The 23623-nt window shown below is 50.5% G+C and overlaps 1 protein-coding gene across 2 annotated transcripts in view; it reads left to right on the forward strand.

The window, feature by feature from the left end:
- Positions 1–23623, forward strand: part of Chst11 (carbohydrate sulfotransferase 11) — a 214186-nt gene that overhangs the window by 101864 nt on the left and 88699 nt on the right. For both annotated transcript variants that reach the window (XM_028880272.2, XM_028880273.2), the window contains exon 2: positions 9314–9399. In XM_028880272.2, coding sequence (XP_028736105.1) covers positions 9314–9399 — 86 coding nt within the window. The remainder of the gene's footprint in view (positions 1–9313; positions 9400–23623) is intronic.

A 23623-nucleotide genomic window follows, 5' to 3' on the forward strand; every position in this document is an offset into this window, starting at 1 on the left:
GAGGACCAGTTCAAACTCTCGTTCTTGTACCGCGAGCACTCTGCCAGTTGAGCTGTCTCTGGCAGCAGCGGGCATCTTTACCATCCCAACACTTCCTTTCTGTTCCAGCATTGCCTTCACGTCATTTTCCCAGAGGGAAGCTGGTAGATTTGAAGGGTTTAAACACCTTCCTGCCTTCAGTGATGTGGCACATATGGCCATATTTTTCAAGCCGTATTCTCTCTCTTGGTCTCTGTGTGAGACATGTGAGCGATTCAAAAGATAATTCCCTGTCTTAAACTCACCTAGACACACAGGAAGGAAGATGTAAGGTTGGGCTGCTAGATGGCTGCCATTTGAGGTTCTGTCTCGTTATGGCTTGAGTGTCTGTCCTTCTGGCTCGATTTTCTCTCTAGCTGTCTCGTGCTTTGGAGGAGAGGCAGAGCTACTGTCCAGCAGACCTTTGAGCATCTGGGGTTGCCCCTTCATTTCCAGCAAAGCCAAATGCTGGGCCACTGTGCATCCCCAGCGTCCCCTCCCTGTGACAGTTTGGTGCTCAGAAATGAAATCTTTCAGCACCCACAGATGGTGTGTGCTGTGTTCGCAGCAGGGAGATTTTGGCTTGAGCTGGAAGAGAGATGATTTTTGAGACACTCTCTTAGGGAATAATTAGAAAAACAAGGTAGTAGTCATCGGGGAGTGTCTTAGTTGGGGCTTTCCTGCTGTGAAGAGACACCATGACCACAGCAACTCTTATAAAGGAAGACATTTAATTGGGGCTGGCTTACAGGTTCAGAGGTTTAGTCCATTATTGTCATGGCGGGAAACACGCAGACAGACGTGGTGCTGGAGAAGGAGCTGAGAGTTCCACATCTGGACCTGCAGGCAGCAGGAAATGACATCGACAGCCTGGCCAGGCTTGACCTTCTGAGACCGCCAAGCCCATCCTCTAGTGACACACTTCCTCCAACAAGGCCACACCTTCTCATAGCGCCACTTTTATGTGCCTCTGGGGACCTTCCCCCCCCCCCAAACCACCCTAGGAATCATGTTCATTCATCTTTCATGCAGCACTTAGCTGGGGCTGGGCCTTGCTCTTAGCCTTTACAGGGGTGCTTTATTTATGACTCACAGGAACCTTAAGAGAGGAGACACACGTCTTGTTGTGAGCTTGTAAACTACGTATGTTAGTGCGCTAGGGTTTTGTAAGAAAGGAGCACAGACTGGGTGGCTTGAAGCAACAGAAATCTGTTCTCCCACGCTCTGGAAATTTGACATGCAAAATCAAGGGGTAAGTTGGTTGTGTTCCCCGTGACAGCTTCTCTAGGGGAGAATCCTTGCCCCACCCTGCACCGCTGCGGCTGCAGCTCCTGGCAACCGTTGGCATGCCTTGTCTCGTCATTGCATCCTTCCAGTGCCCTTGACCATCATCTTATGACCCTCTTTCCTGTGTGTGTGTGTCTGTCCTCTGCTCCTCTCGTTATGACACCAGTTATATGACTTGGGGCCCGCCCTCATCCAGTATGACCCCCTCTCCATGTACCTATAATTACATTAGCAAAAACTCTATTTTCAGATGAAGCTGCATTTGTAATACGAATTGGGGGACAATTCCACCCACAGCACCATGTTTCCTGCCTTCTAGGATATGTAGAGACAAAGGAGAAGGTTGGGGGACTCAGGGTCTTCCAAAGTGGTCTTGAGATAAACAAAGGTGACAGTCCCTTTGATGTTCACAGTGCCTGTGTGGCAAGAGGGGCTGGTGCCCCAAGCAGAGACTAGCATGCAGAGGCAGCTTGTCCTGCGTTAACGTGCAGCTGCCCTGCACAGGGCTGAATACAGGGAGCAGCAGGTTGGGACCTAGCAGCCCCCAGCTTCAGGAGCTTCAGCAAAGTCGACTCAAATGGCTTCTTATCGCCAAGAGCTGCGTCACTTGTCTGTGAGCGTGGGGGAACCCCAGAGGCAGACACCAACGTGTCCAAGTTGGAAAGTCAAACTTGGAGCACCAGACACCAGGAAGAAAGTGTGCTGGCACGTTATCTGCAGTCTGCAAAATATATTCGTAAGCGTTCCAGGAAACTGCAGGGCAGGGGGTGAATTCTCCAGCAGTCAAGGCAGTAACTGAAAACTTAACCGCTCAAGGCTCGGAATGACGCCTGTATGGTGGATGCAAGATATGTGTCATGATGCTGCCCGCTCTGTCTCCCCAGAAGGGATGTAAAGTGAATTTATAGGGGCTTTCCTGGGTCAGCTGCCAGCTCTGGTCCTTTGAACCACTTTTCCGTGGAGTCTTGAGTTTCTCAACTATAAAATTCCACCGCTGTGGGGCTTCAGAGACCATGACGGTTAGGTTTGGGATGTGGGCTGCCGCCCGTCACCCCACTCCGTCATGCTCCCTACTTTATGATCAGCCTAAAGTAGCCAAGCCCTGTCACTTCTGTTAGCAAGAGACTGACTGTTGTGTACAGAAAAGGCTTCTAAGAAATGAAAGTCCCCAGTTCCACAGCCTACCTCTAAGAATCTCAATAAACTACCCGTTAACATTGAGAATGGCCTTTGATTAATATTTAGCCTTTAAGAAGCTTTTAAACTGACTTTTAATAATTTAAATTGTGTTTAAATTTTAAAATCCTTTTTGAATACTTCACTTCCCCGAAGAAGCTAGCATCTAAATAATATAAACCTGATAGTTCAAATTTAGAAAGATTTTTAACTTGTGCCGGGACAAAAATACTGTTCGATTAAATCTTACATGTTGGTATTGCTAGGTAGATCTTCTCAAATAGGTCAGAATCTTGAAAATATTAATACTGACAGTGTTATCCCGAAAACATTCTTTTTGGAAGTAGTCTTATTGAGCTTTGAATTTATGCATAAATTTGACTTGTTTTAAGTGTAATGTCCTCTGAGCAGGGCCACATTGGCAGAGCTGTGCAGACTCCCCCACAGCTCAATTTACGGAGTTTTCCATCATGCCAAAAAGAAACCCGTGTCTCTCTGTCATTCCTGGTCCATAGCCCTGGCCTTCAGTGGACACAGATCTACTTTCTGTGGCTGTAGATTTTCTTCTTTTGCACATATATAATCTCTAATCATTTGAAACTACCCTTGGTTTTTTTTTAAAATGGTATTTTAGGCCATTTTGGTCACCTTTTAGAGTCAGTCTGTGGGTCACAGTCCCAGCGGCCTCCTTCCCTCAGGGCCAAACTCCATCTGAGGGGGGCTCTTGCAGGTGACGACAGAATTTGAGTCGCTGGCTGCCCAAGTCACACCCATTTCCACCCAAGCCCAGAACAACTTCTCTGATCCTTGGCCCATCACGACACTAAGATGCTTAGGAGAGAGCTGCCGGTCTAGCCTGTTCTGAGGTCTACTCTGGACAGCCGCTCTGAGGTGGCCATCTACGGTCCCCACTAGAACTCGAGAGGCCCCGGTTCTAGCCACAGCTCATCGACGGCGTCCCCTAGGTTTCCATTCCTCCGTGCCTGGGTACCCCTCTTTAGTGTCTGCTGTCTCCCACTCTTTCCCTCCACCCTCCCCTCTGCGGTGCTCTCGGTGAGTGAGCGGCACACTCCACCAGCCAGATCATTTTCTGAGCGGTGTGCCTGAGCCTGTCCTGGCTTCTGTAACAACCAACTGTGGACTGTGTTCCATCTAAACCACAGACACTTATCTCCTGCAGGCTGAAGTCTGCTGGACGGCTGCTTCCGGCTTCATGGTTGTATGTTCCCTGTGTCCTCTGGGGGTAAAATGTCACTTTTTATTCAGACAGTATCCCTACTCTAAAGGTCCTGTCCCCATGGCTGAATCATAAGCGCCCTCCCCCACTCCCCACCCTCGTCCCCGGCTTTCAGAATCGGAGGGGGATACAAACATTCTTCCCATTGTGCTCCCACCTTGCCAGTGTGGCTCCATCACACCCAGTTCTGAAGACTTCCTCTCAACCTTTCATGAAAGCCACCTCACCAGCCTTTTCTCGGACACTCTCCTTGTCCCCGCCCCCAACTCGATTTAAGGCTTTAACAAGTCGTTCTCCACAGCCCCCCACTTGCTCATATTGCTGCTGAGGCACCAGAACCCCCGGGACTGGGGGAGGTGATTGCAGAAGCTGTTGGTTTTGATGAATCCATTCAGTGGCTGTTCTTATCTGGCTGTGAGTATTTGAATGAGCGAGTCTATTCTTCCATGCTGGGTATTGGAGCCCCTGGGGAAGGATTCCAGGTCAGTGAACCTCCTGATTCTTAGATGAATGCTTTTCGCGTCTTTCCTGTGATGCCAGGAACATTCACTGAATTCTTAGATTTATATCCTCGACCTTCAGCAGCCCAAAGTTCTATTCAATGTGGTCCTTGCTTTTTGACCTTAAATACTAATGGACACAGATGTGGGAACTGACTGTGATAAAGAGTCGGATTTCTCCCAGATCTGTGCACCCTGAGTAGGGGAGGTGATGGGGTTCATGGTTACTAGGTCGTCATGGAGTCCATTGGACATATACCGCAGTACTGGGGGCATCTTCTCATATTAACTTTTCTTGATATTTTTGCCTGTTTGTTTTAGGTCCCCCCCCCCCGTGTGTGTGTGTGTGTGTGTGTGTGTGTGTGTGTGTGTGTGTGTGTACACGTACACTTGTACAAACGTATGCCCTTGTGCAGGTGTGCATGGAACTCAGAGGATAACTTTAGGTACCACCCTCAGGAACCCTGTCTACATCCTTTGAGACAAGGCCTCTCATTGGCCTGGAGGTCACTCATTAGATTAGATTATCTGGCCCGTGAGCCCCCTCCCTGGGTCCTCCTGCCTCCCCTCCCCAGTGCTGATTACAGGGGTGCACCAGCAAGCCTGGCATTTTTATGTGGGTTCTGGAGACCTAACTCGGGTCCTTACACCCATGGTTACCTCCCCCGCTCTGTCTTAACTGTGCTAACTCAAGAAGGCCAGTGTAACCATCTACTGCGCCGTGGAGAGGGTCTGTTAGCAACCTCACTGATTTTTCTGCCTCATTCCCCGTCTATTAGTCAGTGGTTTGGTCTCACGCCCATCTGTAGAATCGATTCCGTTGGTTAAATCCTCAGGCAGACCGGCCCCTTGTTCCATCTCTGCTCATGTCACACATATGTACTAGGAGACTCCAGTGGATTCACAGAGGGATAGTGACCTCTGCTGTGGGACCTGGCTACCAGGGATGAGATCTGGATGGATGAGGCCATCCTACACCAGCTCTGCAGGCCCCTGTGTAACGAGCCCTTCTGTCCCTCCACTGGCCCACTTTATCCTTTGAGAATGAGCAGGAGAGGCCAGACAAGGTCTGAGAGCCCCTCAGACTCTGAACAAACTGAATTCAAAGCACCAAAGATTCTTTGAGGTAAGATGTAAGCTCACAGACACTGGTCTCTGGGGATGGTTCTACTGTTGATGGTCTGGGCGTGGATGCGGGGTTGTGAGGATGTATAGACTCTGTTTACCACTCACATTTTTGGGAACTGCCTGGACGGTGGGCTCCATTTGGATATTTGCCTAGACTATCAGCTGGTATTCTTTCCTTCTCTTGAAAATTAATTAATTAACTAACTAACTAACTGATTGATTAATTAACTGTGTGTTCACGTGTGTGTACACATGTATGCACGTGAACATCAGAGGACAAATTGCAGGAGTCTGTTCTCTCCTTCCACTGTGTCGGATGCCAGGGATCACACTCAGACCACCAGGCGAGGCAGCAGGTTCCCTTACCCACAGAACCATCTTGCTGGGCCAGTTGCTCATTCTTAATTCAAAAAGTCTGAAATCTGAAAATCCCAAACTGTGACATGTTTGGAGCACTGTGATAACCCCGAACGATGTGTGTTCTCCACACACACAGGCCTTCTGCACAAGGCAGGCTTGTCACACTTATAAACAGCGCACGGACCCCTCTGGCTTTTGTGGCCTAGGGTGCTAAAGTCAGTTCACATGGCGCCCCATGAAGTCACAGGTAAAGGACCTGAGGTGCAGACCCCACACGTCCAGGATTCTTAAAGACCTTTTTTAGAAAAATAAACCAATTAAATAATACTGCCCCCAGTCAAAGCAGGCTTTTAATGGGCTCCACAGGGGGGTGTTCAGTGTGGCAGGTCCCGATGAGCTTGTCCGCTACCATTCGGGGGGCTTCAGTCTTGTGCGGTGTGGGCATGGTTCACACATTTTATGGCTGTGTTCTCCCCTCCAAGTGCTGCCGTACCATTGTACAGATGGAGGACCTGCCTGCCCTCAACAGTTTGCCTCCTTTTTGGTGGAAATGAAAAATGAAGTAATAAATTAAAGAAAAACACAAAGCAGAATTTCTCCCTCGCTTTCCTGGGGCAGCCACGGAGGAACAAAGAACCAGTGTTTTTCCGGACAGCCTAATCAAATTCTAATGGCTTTTATGTGTTGACTTTTGCTCTAAGATCCCTCCTCCCATGGGAAGGCTGCTGGGCTTTCAGGGTGTGTATAGAGCTTGTATTGGAGCCCCGGGCTCCAGGGCAGGGATCACCAAACTCCAGCCTCAAGGTCAAACCCTGCCTACTGCCTATTTTTGTTAAGCCATTAAAACAAAACAACAAAAGAAGCGTATTTCCAACTCAGGAAGATTCGGTGAGCATCCGATTCCTGTTCCTAATGAAGCTTGCTAGCTTGCTGCCCAGTCATCCTTCCTCTTCCACTTGCCCTTTCCGGAAAAAACTTGCCAGCCTCCCCCTAGGAATGCAAGGGGAAGGAGAAGACCTTTCTCCTCAGGGCCTCCAAGGGCTCAAAGGGAGAAGTCAAGGGAGGGAGTTAGCTCATCTGGAAACCTTCCAGAAGTTACCTGTTGCTTTTGAAAATTACTCTTCACATTATGTGTATGTGGAGGGTGTGCGCGCGTGCAATGTGCGCTTGCAGGGGCCAGAGACTGTTGTCAAGCATCTATCACATGATACTTTATTTTCTGAGGCAGGGTCTCTCATTGAACCTGGCACTCAGCATTTCCCCTGGGTTAGTTGGCCAATGAGCTCCAGGGTTTTCCTCTCTATTTCTCCAGGGCTGGGGCCAGCCACTTTTGGACATAAACCCCTCTACCTGTTTTTTAGTGTGGGTTCTGGGGATCAAAACTCAGGCCTGCGTGTTTCCATGGTAATGAGTTTGCCAAATGGACCATCTCCCAAGCCTTCACTTTCTGATATCAAGTTGACATCTGCACAGCACCTCCCCCCCCCCCGCCCCCATCCAGCCCTCTTAGTCTTTGACTCTATCTTGATTCTTGGCCCACGTGCTAGTTCAGGAAGAGAGGTGTTCCCGACTTCCTGCAAGGAGCCGAGCAACACTGGTCATAGATTGCCTTGTGCAGATCTGGTGTGTTGTCTAGAATAGCTTCAGGAGCTTCTAACTTGTCTCTCTGCCAAGCACATTTTAAGCAGTCTGCGTAGTAACTCAGCCTTCACAACCAGCGCAGAGAGGTTCCCTTTCAACCCCTTACACAGCGAGGAAACAGAGACTGAGAGCGTAGATGGTTTGCCTGATGTCACACAACCGGTTTATGGTTAGAGCCCTGAATCAAACCCAGGGAGTGAGGGAGGGTGTGCTTGGCCACCACCACACACCAGGGTGCTCTCCTGACTTCTGGGAGGCGCTGCTGGTCTTGTTCCATTCATCTTCATTACAGCAATACTCTGCTGCGAACTGTTTGATGTTTGAACAAAGCCCATGTTCGTCTGTTCTTCCTCCACTTGCCTCTCCTGCTCCCCCTTTTTCCTTTTCCCTTCCCTCCCTCTTCTTCCTCCCTGTCTCCTCCCTCCCTCCCTCCCTCCCTCCTTTTCTCTTTTCCTCTCTCCTCTCCCTCCCTCTGTCCGTAGTTAGGTGCTAATGTTGGAGGTGCATGGATTTAGGGTGTTTGGGAGAAATGAAGAAACAAAGGGCTCCTTTCTATTGGCAAGGATTCTCGGCCCCCTCATTGATGACGGGGACAGGAGTTCCTATCGGTTATCAGGGCAGGTGACAGGAGTCCTAATCCTCCAATCGGTTATCAGTGCTGGCTCTCTCCAGAACCACAGACCTCCATCCTTTCTGCCTCAAGTTGATCTTTTAATGAAAATGCAAATTGTAGAAGACTTGGGAAAGACAGGACTTTCAACTTCCTGTAGAGGGGCCCCTAGGAAATGGTTCACCCCATTCTCAAGAGCCCAGGTCCCAGGAGGTACCCAGAGGAAGAGGCATGGTCTGAGGTGTTGGCTGCACACGGCGTGGTAGGAATACAGTCAGCATCGAATGTGTGAGATCACGATGGAAGTTTCTGCCATAGTGACGCCATTGCCGTGGAAATACCGCAGAGCTGCCGCAGCCGGATCCTCCAGGGTCTCTGGTGGCGCTGTCATAAGCACACACACTACAGCACAGTTCTGTAAGGGCACAGCGTGTCCCCTCAGGTACAGGATGTGATGGCGGACAGTGTGGGTAGCTGTGTTACTGGTCTGTGTTTACTTTTCCCAGTTTTCACCGCTCCCTTAGAATGCATCTCTTCTTACGAGGATGCCGTGATGGCTGATCTCAGTTGTCAGCCTGACATACCCAGAAAGAGGGAACCTCGGTTGAGGAGTTGCCTCCTTCAGATTAGCCTGAAAATGTCTGCAGGACATTTTCCTTGATTGCTAATGGCTGGTGGAGAGCCCAGCTTGCTGTGGTTAGTGCTACCTCTGGGCAGCTGGTCCTGGGTGGTGTAAGAAAGGAGGCTGATCATAAAGAACCAAGACAGTCAGCGGCGTCTCTTCGTGGCTCTACATCCATTCCCGCCTCCGGGTCTTTCCCTCCATGATGAGCCGTAAGCTGTGAGGTGAAATGGACCCTTTCATGTCCAGGTGGTTTAGGTTCTGGCGTTGATCACAGCAACAGAAAGCAAACAGAACGGATGCTTGCTGTGGAAGTCTTCCGTGTCCCGCCTCAGCAGCCTCACCATAGGCCCCCTGGGAATAGCTATCTTGCTCCTCCTCAGTGTGCGTGACCCCTGCCACCTAAGGGTGCAGTCCTCAGACCACAGCCCAGTTGCTGGGTGATAGGAGACTGTCACCACCCCCAGGAGAGCCACTCTGGTTTCCTTGGGCACTCTGATGGTGCCTTCTGTAAGGGTCTGCGTTGTTGGGGTGTGGACACCTGAATGCTGGGGACAGAGCAGGGCCACGCTCTTGCAGCTGGGGACGGTGACTTGCAGCCGGGGACGGTGACGGCCTCTTTCTGTGCCGGAGGCCAGGCTTCCCTCCTTTGCACTCCGCCTCCTCCTCCTCTCCCTCTGTCAGACAGCGAACTTTGTAGCTGTGTTCTGATGATCTTCACTTTCTCTCCTCAGTCATCCGGCGGAATCCCTTCGGTATGGACATCTGCTGCCGGAAGGGATCTCGAAGTCCGCTGCAGGAACTCTACAACCCCATCCAGGTAGGACCCCGGACCTCTGCTGTCAGTGTGTTCTGGGGGTTTGAATGCCCTCCATTTCCTGACATTGTACCTTCAGTGACGGCCTTCATGTTCAACAGCCTTAATCTGATGTCCAAAATACTCCCAAGCCTAAGACTTTCTGAGCAGCAACATGGCTCCTCCACAAGTCGAAGATGCTATGTCTGACTTTATACAATGGTCACAGTGGGAATGCAGATGCACGGAAATACTGTATGAAGTTATCTCCAGGCTCTGTGTGTAAGATACATATGAAATAGAAATGAATCTCATGTTTAGACTTGGATCCTAGCCCAAGGTGTATGTAAAAATATTTGGAATATTTGTACACTGTGTATGTGCAAATATTCCAAAAACCTGGGGGGCGGGACACATAAATCTGAACCATTTCTTGTCTCAAGCATTTTGATAACTGTAATCCAGGACCATGTTAGAAGTTGTAGAAAGAGCAGTTTGGAGAAGTGTGGAGGATCTGTGTGGGACTGCGCTTTTGACCTTCCTGGGGTTTAAGCCTCTGAGGTCACATAGTCCCAGGTCCTAGCAATGGGACTCTGAACTCCAAGAGCCACCAAGCTTGTGAAACCCCCTGCTGGTAACCACAGAAAGGCATGATCATGGATAAACTTGCCACCCACGCCCCACATGGGATTACTGAGACCCAGTGATGGCTTACACGCTGTACTCTATACTGAAGACTCCCTGGTTGGGGGTATGGGTGTAAAGTGACTGTCGCTGTCTTTCTGGCTTCTTAGTTTAACAAGGCAGCAAGCGTGGTATCGGTGATGTTGAGGAGAAGAGAGAGCTGGACTTGGGGGAACTTGCTTTTCATGGGAAGCAAGAGGCAGTCAGAGGCTTGGTCACCACAGCAATAGCCACAAGTCACTTAAGTCTGGATGTGGAGAGTCCGGGCTGGTCCTCCTGTGGGAATGACAACTGACTGTTTCTGGCGCCGAGAGCTGGTGGTTGGGCAACTAAACCAATGCCAGCCGACTTTAAGTAACTGCCGAGAAATGCGTGCATGGGGGAGTGATGGCCTGCTCATAATCTCGGGGCTTTATTCAGTGCTGAATTCTCGGTTTTGTGTTTCCATAGTCCATGGTGCCTGGTGGGAGAGAATGGGGTTCAGTGATTCCCTCTTACTTCTCTACATTGGGGCTCTTGGTGTGACTTGGACCAGAGCAAGCAGGTGACTGTAAACTCGGTGTCTCCTGAGGCTTCCGCTGCTGCCCTTTGTAGAGACTCAACAGGGATTTGGTATTTGGGTTTCTGTTGGTGCCCCAGTGACCTGGCCATTGTGAGATCAAATCAGGCTTTGGTCATATATGGGATTTCTGCTATGCTGGAGTGAAAGCCACCCAGGCTACTGCATCACAAACCATCCATCCCCTCTTTCTGTGGATGTCCTATGTTGATAAATAGCACAGGACGCATGGGCAGAGTCATTCCACTCTAGCTGACCCTTCGGGTAGAAAGTCCATGGACTGCATCTTGCCCACTTGTTTATCTTCAGTGCCTAACACTAGACCTGGCTGATGTCAGGGTCCCCAAATATCTGTGACTTTTGAAAGTGTAAAGTCCGAGTTCAAGTTCCTACTTCCCATGCCTCTAGCTGCGCAAGCTGGAAGGTGTGACGAGCCCTCTCCAGGCGTCAGTTTCCCATCTTGAACACCCCTCTGGTGTCGCATGAATCTTAAAGAGTCTTGTTAATAAGATCAAACCTGGGGCCAGGTATTGGGGTGAATGCTGGAAGATCAGAGAAGCAGAACAAGCCACAGCTACCTCCCTCACCTTGCCAATTCCTCAGCTGATCCTGTTTCCTCAGACTGGATGCCTCTGAGTCCTCATCCAAATGGATCTCAGCTGAACTGTTGCTCAAAAGCCTAAAAGCTTAACCAGCCAAATGCTTCTAGTTTCTGGTCCTCATGCCTTATATATCTTTCTGCTTTCTGCCATCACTCCCTGGGATTAAAGACTCACTTCTTGGGATTAAAGGCGTGTGTCACCATGCTTGGCTGTTTCCAGTGTGGCCTTGAACCCACAGAGATCCAGAGGGATTTCTGCCTCTGGAATGGTAGGATTAAAGGTGTGTGCTACCACTGCCTAACCTCTATGTTTAATATTGTAGCTGTTCTGTTCTCTGACCCCAGATAAGTTTTTTAGCGTGCACAATATTTTGGGGAACACAATTCCACCACACTCTGGAATGCTGGGAGGACAGCTCAGTGATTGGGATTTGTCACTTTCCTTGACTTCAGGGTCAGACGTGGTGTCATCATCTCCTCACTGCGTGACTTTGGACAAGCTACATAACCACTCTGAGGCTGCTGCCCCTCTTTTATAATACGCCAAGACCAATACCACGTCCTGGTTTCAGGACTGGTGTGGTGACTTCCTGCCCCCAGCCTTCCTGGCTTGTTCATTCCTTGACCCTCTGGCATGTGAGGCACTGGGCGTACAGGGTGGTGAGGTGGCTGTGTTGGTTGCTTGCACTGTCCCGGGACTGGTGTGCATGACCCTGGACGGTGTCTTGGCAGACCACTCAGAGGAGAGGTGACCATCTCATCGAGAGATGTCAACCCCCGCCCCCTCAGAGTGGTAGTGAATACTGCTTGAGTGAGAGGTACATTTAGCCCTGGCCTAAACCTTGCGATGGCTGGGAGGTGGCCCGGCTGTCACAGGGGGAGGGCGTTGGTCGGTGAGTCACTGTCCTTCAAGGATGTCCTGGGCACATTGTCTGGCTTCTCCAGCCCCTGCAGGCAAACATTGTTTCAGGAAGATCACCCCATTTCCTGTGGATGTAGTCTGGGGATGTTTTTTTCTGGATCTAGCTTCCTTTACAAGTGGCAATTATGCCCCATTCTGGTGCAAAGTCCCTAAGCAGGGTTTTGTTTCTGGAGGAGCAGCCCTGGTTAGTGGTGGGCTGGGGAATTCAGAGGAGGAGCCGAACGCTCTGATGAGCATAGACAGCGTCTCCGTCCTGAGTCATCTCTATGCCCAACACTGGATTGAGCTCCCCTGCACTTTCTAATATTTTCCTACCCGCTCAGCTGCTGAGCCTGGAACAGTGTAGTCACCAAGGGACAGACCCTTTGATCGCTCTAACCTGCACTGCACCGGAAATGCTGTTTGCATCTTTTCTACTGATTGGCTATTTGGGCTTCATGTAAGATGGTAAAAATGGAGACTTTTTTTTAAAAATATGATGAGAAATTTGCCTTATGGCAAGAAGGTACCTTCTTAGTTACCTTAGACATATACCCTTGGTGAGATGCTTCCCGAATCTTGGATTCATCTCACTGGATCTGCATGTGAGCTCTGAGCTAGATGGTACTTCTCCTTTTATGGATAGGGAACTGAAGCTAATAATTGGATGTGATTTATTCAAACCCAGATAGCCAGTAGGAAGCCGTGAGAATTCAACCATAGAAGGAATTCCTGCCGACCTGGGTAGTGTACTGTGGTGATATTCTCTATATGTTCTAACAAATAAAGCTCGTCTGAAGGTCAGAGGGCAGAGTCAACCACAGAGTTAGCCATAGAGGCCAGGCAGTGGTGGTACACACCTTTAATCCCAGCACTAGGAAGGCTGAGACAGGAAGTGATATGGCTGGGTGGAGAAAGGCATATAAGGTGGGAGGAGACAGGAGTTCGGCCCCTTTTGGCTGAGGATTCTTGGAGACAGGATGGGCTGAGGAGTGGGCGAGGTGAGAAGTGGCTGTGGCTTGTTTCCTCTGAGTTTTCAACGTTTACCCCGATATCTGGGTCCCCGTTATTATTACTAAGAAGACCGATTAGGATTCATGCTACAGTGTGCTTACAGTTACTAGTGACTGCTACTAGTTACTGTCACCATCAAAATGCTCTCAGCAGGAACCACCCCCCCCCCCCCAAACTGCTGTACAACTAACGAGGTTTTCACTGGGTAAGGACCCAAACCAGCCCTGGGACAGTTGGCTCTAGTCTGACTTCTGTGTCCAGGACTTTCTTAATTTAGTGCATTGAAAACCCCAAACCATCCAAAGGACAACTGGTTAAGAAAAAACAACAGCAACAACAACAAAAAAACCCCAAACTTTGCAGTTGATATTCTTAGCAAAATAGCAATGTAGTGTCTTATAATTTTCCTGGTTCGCTGCTGCCTCCCTGGCTCCAAAATAAAACATAATTGCTGATCGGATCAGCTGGCACCGAGTCACCGAAAGTTCAGGAGTTGCCAACCACATGCTCGTGGGCCGAGCCATCTGCAGGCTGCCCCAGCTCAGTGCAGACCCACAGGGCAGAGCACTGCTCTCATCTGGGTGAGAGGGAGGGTGTCATTGTCCCTGTGTGCCAGCAAGGGCGAGACAGCTTGTCCGCCATCCTCCCCACCTCCTGGCCTCTCGTGGGTTCCCTGAAGTCTTTGCAGCGTCGTTCACGCGGTGCAGCCCTGGCCCACTGCCTCTTTCTTTAGTGTGTGTGCCTGCCCTGTCATTAGTGCTTCAGGGGCAGGATGCGTGGCTCACCACTGGCCATGGACTTGGGAGCCGCACAGTGAAGTCTGCACAGGCCATGGCAGATTGTATGGGCGCCTGGCTTCCTAGGGTCCCTGGGTCTTGGTGCTCAGGGAACTGGTCGTGTTCTAGTGACCTGTTGTGGGGGGAGAAGGGGGTCATGTGTTGCTGAATGTGGGTGAAACTCTGAGATCCTGCCACCTCTGCGACAGGACTATCTCTTGGTGTGCTAACATGTACTTTCTGTTCCTCTGGGGTAACACGGGGTTAAGGATGGAGTGAAGAGAGGAAGGGAGGAGAGAGAAGGAGGAAAAGAGAGTCAGTGATCACGGAGTGTGTGTGTAACACACTCCTGTGACTGTTCTAGACATTTCCCAGCCATGATCTTGCTGTTGTCCAACTGCTGTAGATCGAACCCAAGGCTCTGCACATACTGAACAGCCGTTTTCTCTACCACTGAGCCATAGCCCAGCCCCTCACTGAACCTTTACAACCCCCTCAGATTAAGGTCTCTGATAATCCCGTTTTTCAGAAGGTAACTGAGATTGAACAGCATGCCGAGATCTGACCCGGGTAGCCTGCAGGAGGGGCCCTAGCATGTCCCCTCTCCTCCAGGTAGAAAACAGGTTCCAGCAGGATCTCTCTCCTAATATGTCAAGGGGAGGCATGGGCCCACCATGGGCCCAGATAGAAAGCTCTCGGTGGCCGGAGCCGAGGCTATGGAGTAGTGTGGAAGGCACAGTAGGTATCCTTCCTATAGGGGTGGCGGCCTGCAGTTTTCTTTTCTTCCAGAGTCTGATGTCTGGCCAGGGCAGGGAGAGAGAGGACTTTGTGTCCTGGCTGGAGCCAGGTTAAGCAGAAGTCACCTCCAGGAAGAACTCTGCGATTGGCTGGTGTGTATTGGTGAAATTATTACGGCCACTCCACGTAGTTAAAAGGGAGGTTTATTTAGTGGTGTAATTTACAAATGAAGGGATAGGTAGGTTGCAGGTCTAGAAAAGGCGTGGCACTGTCCGGTGGTGTTCTCTGGAGAACTCTGCTCGGTCTACCTCCAGCATCCAGGGTCCAGGAACCAAGAGAGACGGTGCATCCGGATCTCGGGTCTTCAGGGTCCTCTCTTGGTCCCGCCTTGTAGGTGTGACAGTTACCAAAGCCTCAGTGGGGGTTGGAACTTCCAGATCAAGGTTGGAATGGCTACCACCCACTACACTGGTGTTTTTCACTCCGGAGTCCATTCAGTTGAAACCACTATATTGATAAAGCTGCTGTGGTCCACGGAGGGAGGGAGCTATGGAAGTGTTCCCCGCCCCCACCTGGGTGACATCTTCAACAGTGCTCGCTCGGCACATTTGGCTGGTTCTGTAGAAGAATAAACAGAGAGAAAAGGCCTCAGAAGAGAGAGAGAGAGCTGGAAAATACCACGGCAGAAAACTCTCTCGGATGAGGGGAGGTGTCGCGTGTCAGCGCCCCTCCCCCAAGTCCTGTGCACAGTGCGGACTCTACAGAGGAGGTAGCCTTTGAGCCAGACCTTTGAAGACACGTCAGATGTTAGGAGCGGACAGCATTGCAGACAAGGACAAACACCGGGGTGGGGGCCGCAGTCATTCACATTTAGAGAAAGGGAATGGAGTCGGGCTGGTGCCGGGGCCTGGCTGGAAGGGACGGAAGCGTGTAGTCCCAGGTAGATTGGGTCGTGTTCCCGAGAGAGTGGTAGGTAAGGTAGCTGGACATCAGGGCCCCTGGGAGGCACTCAGCTCACAAAGCAGCTGTACCTCTAACTCAGGTACCACTTGTTAAATGGTGGGGTTTCTCCAGAGGAGAGCCCCCAACTTTTGGTCTCAACACGACTGTCTGTCAAGCGAGAGAATTGCGTTTAACCGGTGGCTCTCAGCTTTGGCCGCACAGAGCCTAGGCCTTTCCTCCTAATGGCTGATTTTATCTAGTCTGGGATTTTGCCGGTGTGTCAATGTGTCTCAAAGCTTCTGGGGTGATTGTTACAGGCTCCAGAGTTTGGAAGCGCAGGATTTCAGCTGCAGGCACCTTTCTTTGAATCCAACACCAGCCATCCTGCTTTAGCGAGTCACTCAGGTCTGAAGTCTCTTTCTGTATGAAGGCCATGTTTTCCCAAAGAACAGGGTCCTTGCTCTCTGTAGCCACCCTGGAAGTGGAGCCCCAGATAACTGATTGGGACAAGGTCCCTCTGAAGGGGACACGTGAGCCTCCCCTGCGAGAAGAAGAGAGGAACCCGCAGTTGCAGGCCAGCCATCAGATGAGGTTTCCAGGGTCAGTTACACCCACCCTCCAGATAACCAAGGAGGAAGGCTGGCTGCTTTGGCGGTTGCTGTTTGGGAGGAATGGAGGGGGTGGGACCTGCCAGGGAAGGCCAGAAGGGCAGCTGTTGCTCAGCCCGAGCCCTGCTGCATTAATCCCTTCGTTGCCAGCCACCTGGTAAACGACGAGCCTGCCTCATTGTCTAGCTTTGACCCAACAGCTGTCTACCGGCCAAAGAGGGACTGATTTAGTTGTAGGTCCGGTTTCCTATGCGGAACGGCAGCCGGCTGGCAAAGACGAAACAGTGCGTTAACTGCCCCTACCTTATAGCGCTCTTTTGAGCGCTGCATTATTCATGGCAAGTGACATCAGGCCAGTGAGGATGGTGGCGAGGCCAGGGACAGTGGGCTGCCTTTGTTGGCCATGGCCAGCAGCTAGCTCCATTCTACTCGAGCAGAAAGCTACCCGGTCAGATTTCCAATCAGGCTAGGATAGGCAAGACACCTGGAGTGAGATGCAATTGAGGTCACAGGACAGGATTGCACACTTGAAGGACGTGAGGGAGCCTATCACAGACGTGTGACCTGAGGCCATTTCGCCTGAAGAGAATCCGAGGGAGGTACCTGTCTCACGGGTTTGTGAGAGTTGAAGACACCACATACCCGAGGCTGAGTGGAGACATGGCTCATTCAGTAAAGGGCTTGCGCACGCAGGAGCATCTGTCTGTCTCTTCTACCCCCAGCACTCACATAGAAGGTGGGGCACAGCAGCACACACCTGCAACCCCAGAACTCAGGGTGCACAGACAGGGTGACCTCTGCAGCTTGCTGGCCCTGAGGGCACGGTCAAGGTCAAACTTCGTTGGTCAGCGATTGCCGGTTGTTAGGACAGAGTTAGGAGTCAAACCAAGAGCTGGCCAGCTCTCTCCGTTTTGATTTATGTCAGATCTCAGGCTCTGCACGAGCTAGACACACCATGTATAAGGTCATGAGATGCCTCTGTTTACATGTGCAGTGTATGTTCAAACGTGTCCACTGCACGCAGATCCTAGACAGTGAGCAGACACAAAAGCCCCTTCCTGACTCTGGAGAGCGCCTTGGGAATGGGGGAGCTAACCGAGCCCCTCTTTGAGGTGGTGATGTGCCTTTGAGTTCATGGCCAACTTTGCTCTCTTTTGGTCACGGAAGATTCAGGAATGCCTCTCTTGCTGGATACATGGAAATGTGGAGAATAAATGCTTGGAACTAATGGGCTTTCTCTAGGGCAGTCTGTGCAAACAGAATCCCACATATTTCAGTGGGAGAAGAAGCGTCCGGGTGACAAAATGACCTCAGCAATTGCCCAACAGTAACACAGCTGGTCAAGCCGCCATTTACCGAAAGTTATTTCCTGAATTACCCTCAATTAGGAGAGGCCTCTTCATAATTTGATTTTTCTGCAAATTGCACAGCTCGGGCAGCTCTTTGGCCAATTGGAATTTGACCTTGTCCGATGGTGAGTGTGTGCAGAGCCCGGCTTGCTCTCAGGCCCTGTGGGTGCTGCTCGGGAAGAGGAGCTGAGGGGTCTTGTCCTCCCAATATGCATGCTGGTCACTGTAGATCTCAGGCAAATGGCTAGCCATTTTCCAACACTGGAGACATTGCCTGTAAAACAGGAACACAAAATGCAAAGGTTTTCACCTTTTCAGCATTATATTTGAAACTACATCGCATTCTAGGCACGTGACAGACAAGTCAGGCTGTGCTGTTACTGCTGATTGCTGTTCACTCAGAAGAACCCTGCTCTGGAAGTAATCCCCGCTTTTCCTACTCTGGGAAATTTGTGGTAGCCACTGACAGGTAAAAAGTGAACAAGTGAAATGGATTTTAATAAGGTATTTTCTCCAACCCAATGCATTCAAAATATGATCATTTCTACGTGTCATTGATTTAAAAAAAAATCACTAAGGTAGCCTGTGTTCTCATTTCCATACACTGTCTCGAGTACGGGATTGACCCTGAAAGCATGTTTGGCTTTATCCGGCTTGTGGCTACCATATTGGACGGTGTGGCCATTAAGATGACTCTCATCACAGTCACTGACTCGTTTGTACTGGCTTCCTTAGGTGAGGCGCCCTCTAGAGTAGGGACTGTGTCTTGTGAGGCTGGGGGACCTGCTGGTTTCCTCGCCAGCCACAGGCAGGGACTGGCCAGGTGGGTACTGTATTAGTTACCTTTCTCACTTATTCTCACTGATGATTTAGGACACAGTCTGTCATGGCAGGGAAGGTATGGTGGCCGGAGTGGCCAGTGGCTTGTTACCCCTGGGTGTCAGAAAGTAGGAGGAGCCTGGCTGGAAACCAGGCTGTACCCCTCAAGGCCTGCCTTCTAGCAAACCACTCACTTCCCCCAGCTAGATGCCACTTCCTAAAACTTCCACAGACCACCCCCTCCCCAAATGATGCCACCAGCTGGGGACCGAGAGCTCGAACACAGGAGTCCACTGGGGCATTTCACACTCAAAACCTAATGTGAGGCGTTGAGGCTGTGAACACGGTCATTTTCTCCTGGGCCCCATGAGCTCAACATGGGCAAGCCTCGCTCCCCAGAGCCAGAGCTAGCCAGACACCACATTGGAAGGGTTCCTGGGTGCCTTAGTGAGGGTAACCATTGCTGTGATGGGACACCATAATCAATGAAACATGGGGAGGGAAGGGTTTATTCACCTTACACTTCCACATCACTGGTCATCTCCAAAGGAAGTCAGGACAGGAACTCAAGCTGGCAGGAACCTAGAGGCAGGAGCTGATGCAGAGGCCATGGAGGGGTGCTGCTTACTGGCTTGCTCCTCATGGCTTGTTCAGCCTGCTTTTTCAAACAACCCAGGACCACCAGCCAGGGATGGCATCACCCACCATGGGCTGGGCCCTCCCCCATCTATCACTAATTAAGAAAACGTCCTACAGGCTTGCCTACAGCCCAGTCTCAGAGATGCGTTTCCTCAGTTGAGGCTCCCTCCTCTGGGATGACTCTAGCTTGTGTCTAGTTGACTTAACAACACCAGCCAGCACCCTGGGGTTCAGGGAAGAAGAGTCCCTCTTCGCGCCAGGCTGGTGCCTCTGCTTTCCCACACAGACTTCCGGAGAACTTGATGCTAGAGAAGAGCTGCTCCTTGGCGTACATCAGCCCTCCCTCTGCCCATCCCACCCCACCCCACCCTCACCTCTCCCTTCTAGGCAAGAGCTCTCCAACAGCACAGTTTAAATGGAGGAGATAGAATTTGGAGCCCTAGTTCATGAGTTCAAGTCTGCCTCTTTCCCTAACTGGCGGGCCACCTTAGGGAAGAAATTCAGTATCTTGGGGGCTTCACTTCCCTTGTCTGGAAACTGGGAGTGACTTATCATCCTCAGCTAACAACATGGTGTCACAGCAGTTAAGACTTGGGGTTCTCAGAGCCAGGGTTCCCAGGGTCAAATCCATACTTATTGGTAAGGGAATTTAGGGTATTCTCCTAATCTCCCTGTGCCCCAGTTTCTTAATCTGTAAAGTGGGGGATACTGACAGTTCCTAGATTTTGGGGTTGTTACAAAATGTAATGGGCTGATTTATATGAACTGCCCAAACAATGGCATGACATATACCCACGCATAGCAGCCAGTGGTTTTTTGTTTTGTTTTGTTTTAACCTTAATATGTTTACTCTTAAATCTTCCCATAGGTCCTCAGAATACCTCTGGTCCCAGTGGGTGGATTTGGGGAAATGGGAGCAGGGCATCCTGTGCCTGCAACTAGTCTCCTTCCTGGCTTGGCCACCGCTCCCACAAACTCACAGGCACTTTGTGAGCGGGCAGAACGCTCCCAAGCCAAGAGTGTGTTTGCTGAGCCTGGAGACAATGTCTGAGTCAGGGAAGGTACAGGAAGCTAGGACTCCTGTGGCTTGGGAACTTCATTTTTATTTCTTAAAAAAAAAGAAAAAAGAAAAAAAGAATGAAAGTGCTAGGCAGCTGTTTTTAGATGTTCCTTTTTTGAGCATTCCCTGCCCAGACATAGTAACCATGCGTAAGTTTCTTCCCGACTCATGCTCCTTGCCCACAGGGGTCTATTTCTGTCCCTCCACTGGTTCTTCAGATTTCAATGGAGATGGTTTGGCAGCCATCTTTCATCCGCCTGCTGAAGCACCACCGAGTCCTGGTGCTCTAAGAGGAGTGGAGAAGGCTTTGGATCTCTCCCCCAGTTAACAGGAGGCCTCAGCCAGCCCGAGCACGCACAAGCAGGCCCTGGGCAGGGCGGGTCTTGAGCTGCCCATTCAAAGAGGATCAGTGGCGCTAATTAGTCCTGGGCACGCTGGGCTTCTGTCGGTGGAAGCACTGGCTCCAGAGCCCGGCACAGATGCCAGCTGGGGGCACAGAGGGCAGGGTTAGCTCACCTTGAAGTGCACACGGCCCTGGGTCTGAGTCTCAGCACTGCGTCCACAATAGCGTGGTGACACAGACTTGGAATCCCAGCGCTTGGGAGGCGAAAGCAGATGAATCAGAAATTCAAAGTTATTCCTCCCGAATCTGAGGCTAGTCTAGGCTATATGAGACCCTAGGGTCAAAAATCAAACAGTGGGGCCGGAGGGACGACTCAGGAGCTAAGAGCACTGGCTGCTCTTCCAGAGGACCTGGGTTCAGTTCCTGCCACCCACACGGCAGCTCAAGACCATCTGTAACTCCAGTCCCAAAGACACCCTCACACAGATACACACGCAGGCAAAACACCAGTGCACATAAAAAAATTAATTAATTAAAAACAAAACAAATAGGGTTGGGGGAGGTGGCTTGGTCAGTGAGTGTCTGTTGCACAAGCGTGAGGGAGCGGAGTTCAGATCCCCAGCACGCACGTTTAATGGAAAAAAGCTGGTGTGTGGTGTGGTGTCCGGCACTGTAGTCCCACCACTGGGGAGGTGGGCACAGGAGGGTCCCTGGAACTCACTGGCCAGTAATTGTAGAGAATCGGCAAGCTCCAGGTTCATTGAGAAGCCTATTTCAAAATCAGTAAGTAAATAAACAAATAAGTAAGGTAGAGAACACCAGAGGAAGGTACCTGGTGGCAACCACGGGCCTCCACATGCACACACAAATATCCATGCACACACCTCCACACGGGCATGAAATGCACACAAAAGACGTAAACCAAACAGAAAGTCCATTTGTTCCTCAGGACGAAGAACTGGAAAACACAGACCCACGTTTTTTGCCAATGGAGCGTTCTAGTTTCTCTTTTTCAACCAGAAAGACTGGCAAGAAGGAACACTGTGCAGCCAGTGCGTGGGGACAGATGTGAGTTGGAGAAAACTCCATCTCTTACTGCTGTGTCAGCCCAGCCTTGCACCCAGCAGGCCGCTCAGCAGTTCTGTGATTGACATTCCCAAGGACCTATATTCCATGGCCGATGGGCTTGCTTGCAGATCGCATCCTGATTTGTAGGGAAGTTGCATGCTAGAATGATGGTTGGAAAATGAGGAGGCTTGAAGTCTGTCTGGAGGCTCGTCCTTCAAAGGCACAGGCTGGCGTACAGCTGTACCCTCTACCTCCTCAGTCGCCTGCGCACCACGCTTGGGATTCACATCCGCTGAATGGTACGTCTCGGTTCAGAAAGCCAGCTGCGTCTCTGTGAGTTTTCTTTTATGTGGCAGGATAAATGAGCTGGTGTCTGAGAAGTGTGACTCCTTTAAGGAGCTGGGGAGTTCGCAAGCAGCTGACATCCAATTATTCCTGGTCACAGGGGAAGCAGACTGAATGAGACGCTGAGATCTCAGATAAGCTCCTGGCCTGTTCCTCAGTGAGTGGCCCTCCTTCCCACATACCCTCAGCATGCCAAGGAATGGGCTGGGTCGTTGCTGGCCTCAGAGCCCTGTGCCGACAGTGAACTGCCCACCGTTTTCTTAATGAGGACCAGCTAGAGAAACAGAAAGCCCTTGTTTATTTTCTTGCTTGCTCATTCATTCATTCATTTATTTTACTACCCGTAATAAAGTGTCGTTTTTTTTTTTTTTTTGAGCAAGGAAATAGTTGAGTTATGAGGGAGCAGCATTTATCAATGTGATTTTCTTTTTGCTAATCGTAAGGGGGAGGGGCTGTGGCTTAATTGATAGAGCGCAGGCCTAGCGTGCACCAAGCTTGGAGTTTAGTCCCCAACACTGCATAAAATGGGTCATATTATGGCACAAACCTGTAACCCCAGCAGTTGGGAGGTGGTGGCTGAAGAATGAGTTCAAGGTCATCCTTGGCCACATAGTTTGTTTGAGGCAGCCTAGGTCACTTGAGATCCTACCTCAAAATAAATAAACCACACACACACACACACACACACACACACACACACACACACACTACAGAAATTCAAGCTTGGGTTCTCTTGGAGTAAAGAGCAGGCACTAGAAGAGTGGAGGAACTAGCAATGAGACTCTCTCCAGGATATGATGATATAACTAAGTCAGAGAGGAAGACTGGATAAGCATCTTGTTAAGATAAGGCCTTGCCAAAAGCAGCACCGGCAAATTGCAGCCATTTGTCATCCAATTAATGTGCAGGTGTGGTCTTTCACACCTGGGGAAGCCCCGCGTCTATCAGGACCTCCTTCCATTTTAACGTCCTTGTCCCGAGCCAGCACAAACCTTGGAAAGCCCCTTGACACCTGATCTCAAGCTTTCCACAGGGGGGTCCTGGGCAAAAACCTCAGGACACAGGCACTTGTGTGGGAGACACCTTCATGGAGGCTCAGACAAAGGATCTTGTGGAGAGTAAAAGCCACGGCAGCCTTCAGGAACCCTGGGCTGCCAAAGCCGGTTAAGGGCTTGGGAGGCAGGCAGCGCCCCTCTGTGATGCTGCCTTGACCTTGACCCAGGTCATTAGAACCCCAGGCCTGTAGTTGCTGACTTCCCAAGCTTTGGCAGGCAGAATGCTCCCCCAAATCATGGGAATATACTGCCATATGTGACAAGGGGGACCGTGCAGCCTCGATGAAGAGTTTTAAGGTCAGACTGTCTGGACTTTCTAGAGAGATTCACTGTGTATCATAAGCCATATGATAGAGACAAGGCCTTCACAGACAGACAGACAGACTAGGCTGGGGTTGCAGCTCATTTAGTACAGTGCATGGCTAGCATGCATTAAATCCTGAGTTTGATCCCTCGCATCATGGAAATGGGGCATGGTAGAGCATGCCTTATAATACCAGAATTCAGGAGGTTGATGTAGCAGCGTCAAGAGTTCAGGGTCATCCTTAGCTACACACAAAACATGAGGCCAGACAGGGCTCTCTGAGACCCTGACTCAAAATTAAGTAAGTAAGTAAATGCAGGAAATGGCAGAGTGGATTTTTCCCTGAGTGCCTAACAGAGGATCCTATATTGTTCCTCTTGACTTTAGGACTTTGAATCCCAGAACCCCGTGAGAGTCAACCATCCTGTCTTAAACTACTGAGT

Source organism: Peromyscus leucopus, chromosome 18 (assembly GCF_004664715.2).
Source record: "Peromyscus leucopus breed LL Stock chromosome 18, UCI_PerLeu_2.1, whole genome shotgun sequence".
NCBI classification, from domain to species: domain Eukaryota; kingdom Metazoa; phylum Chordata; class Mammalia; order Rodentia; family Cricetidae; genus Peromyscus; species Peromyscus leucopus.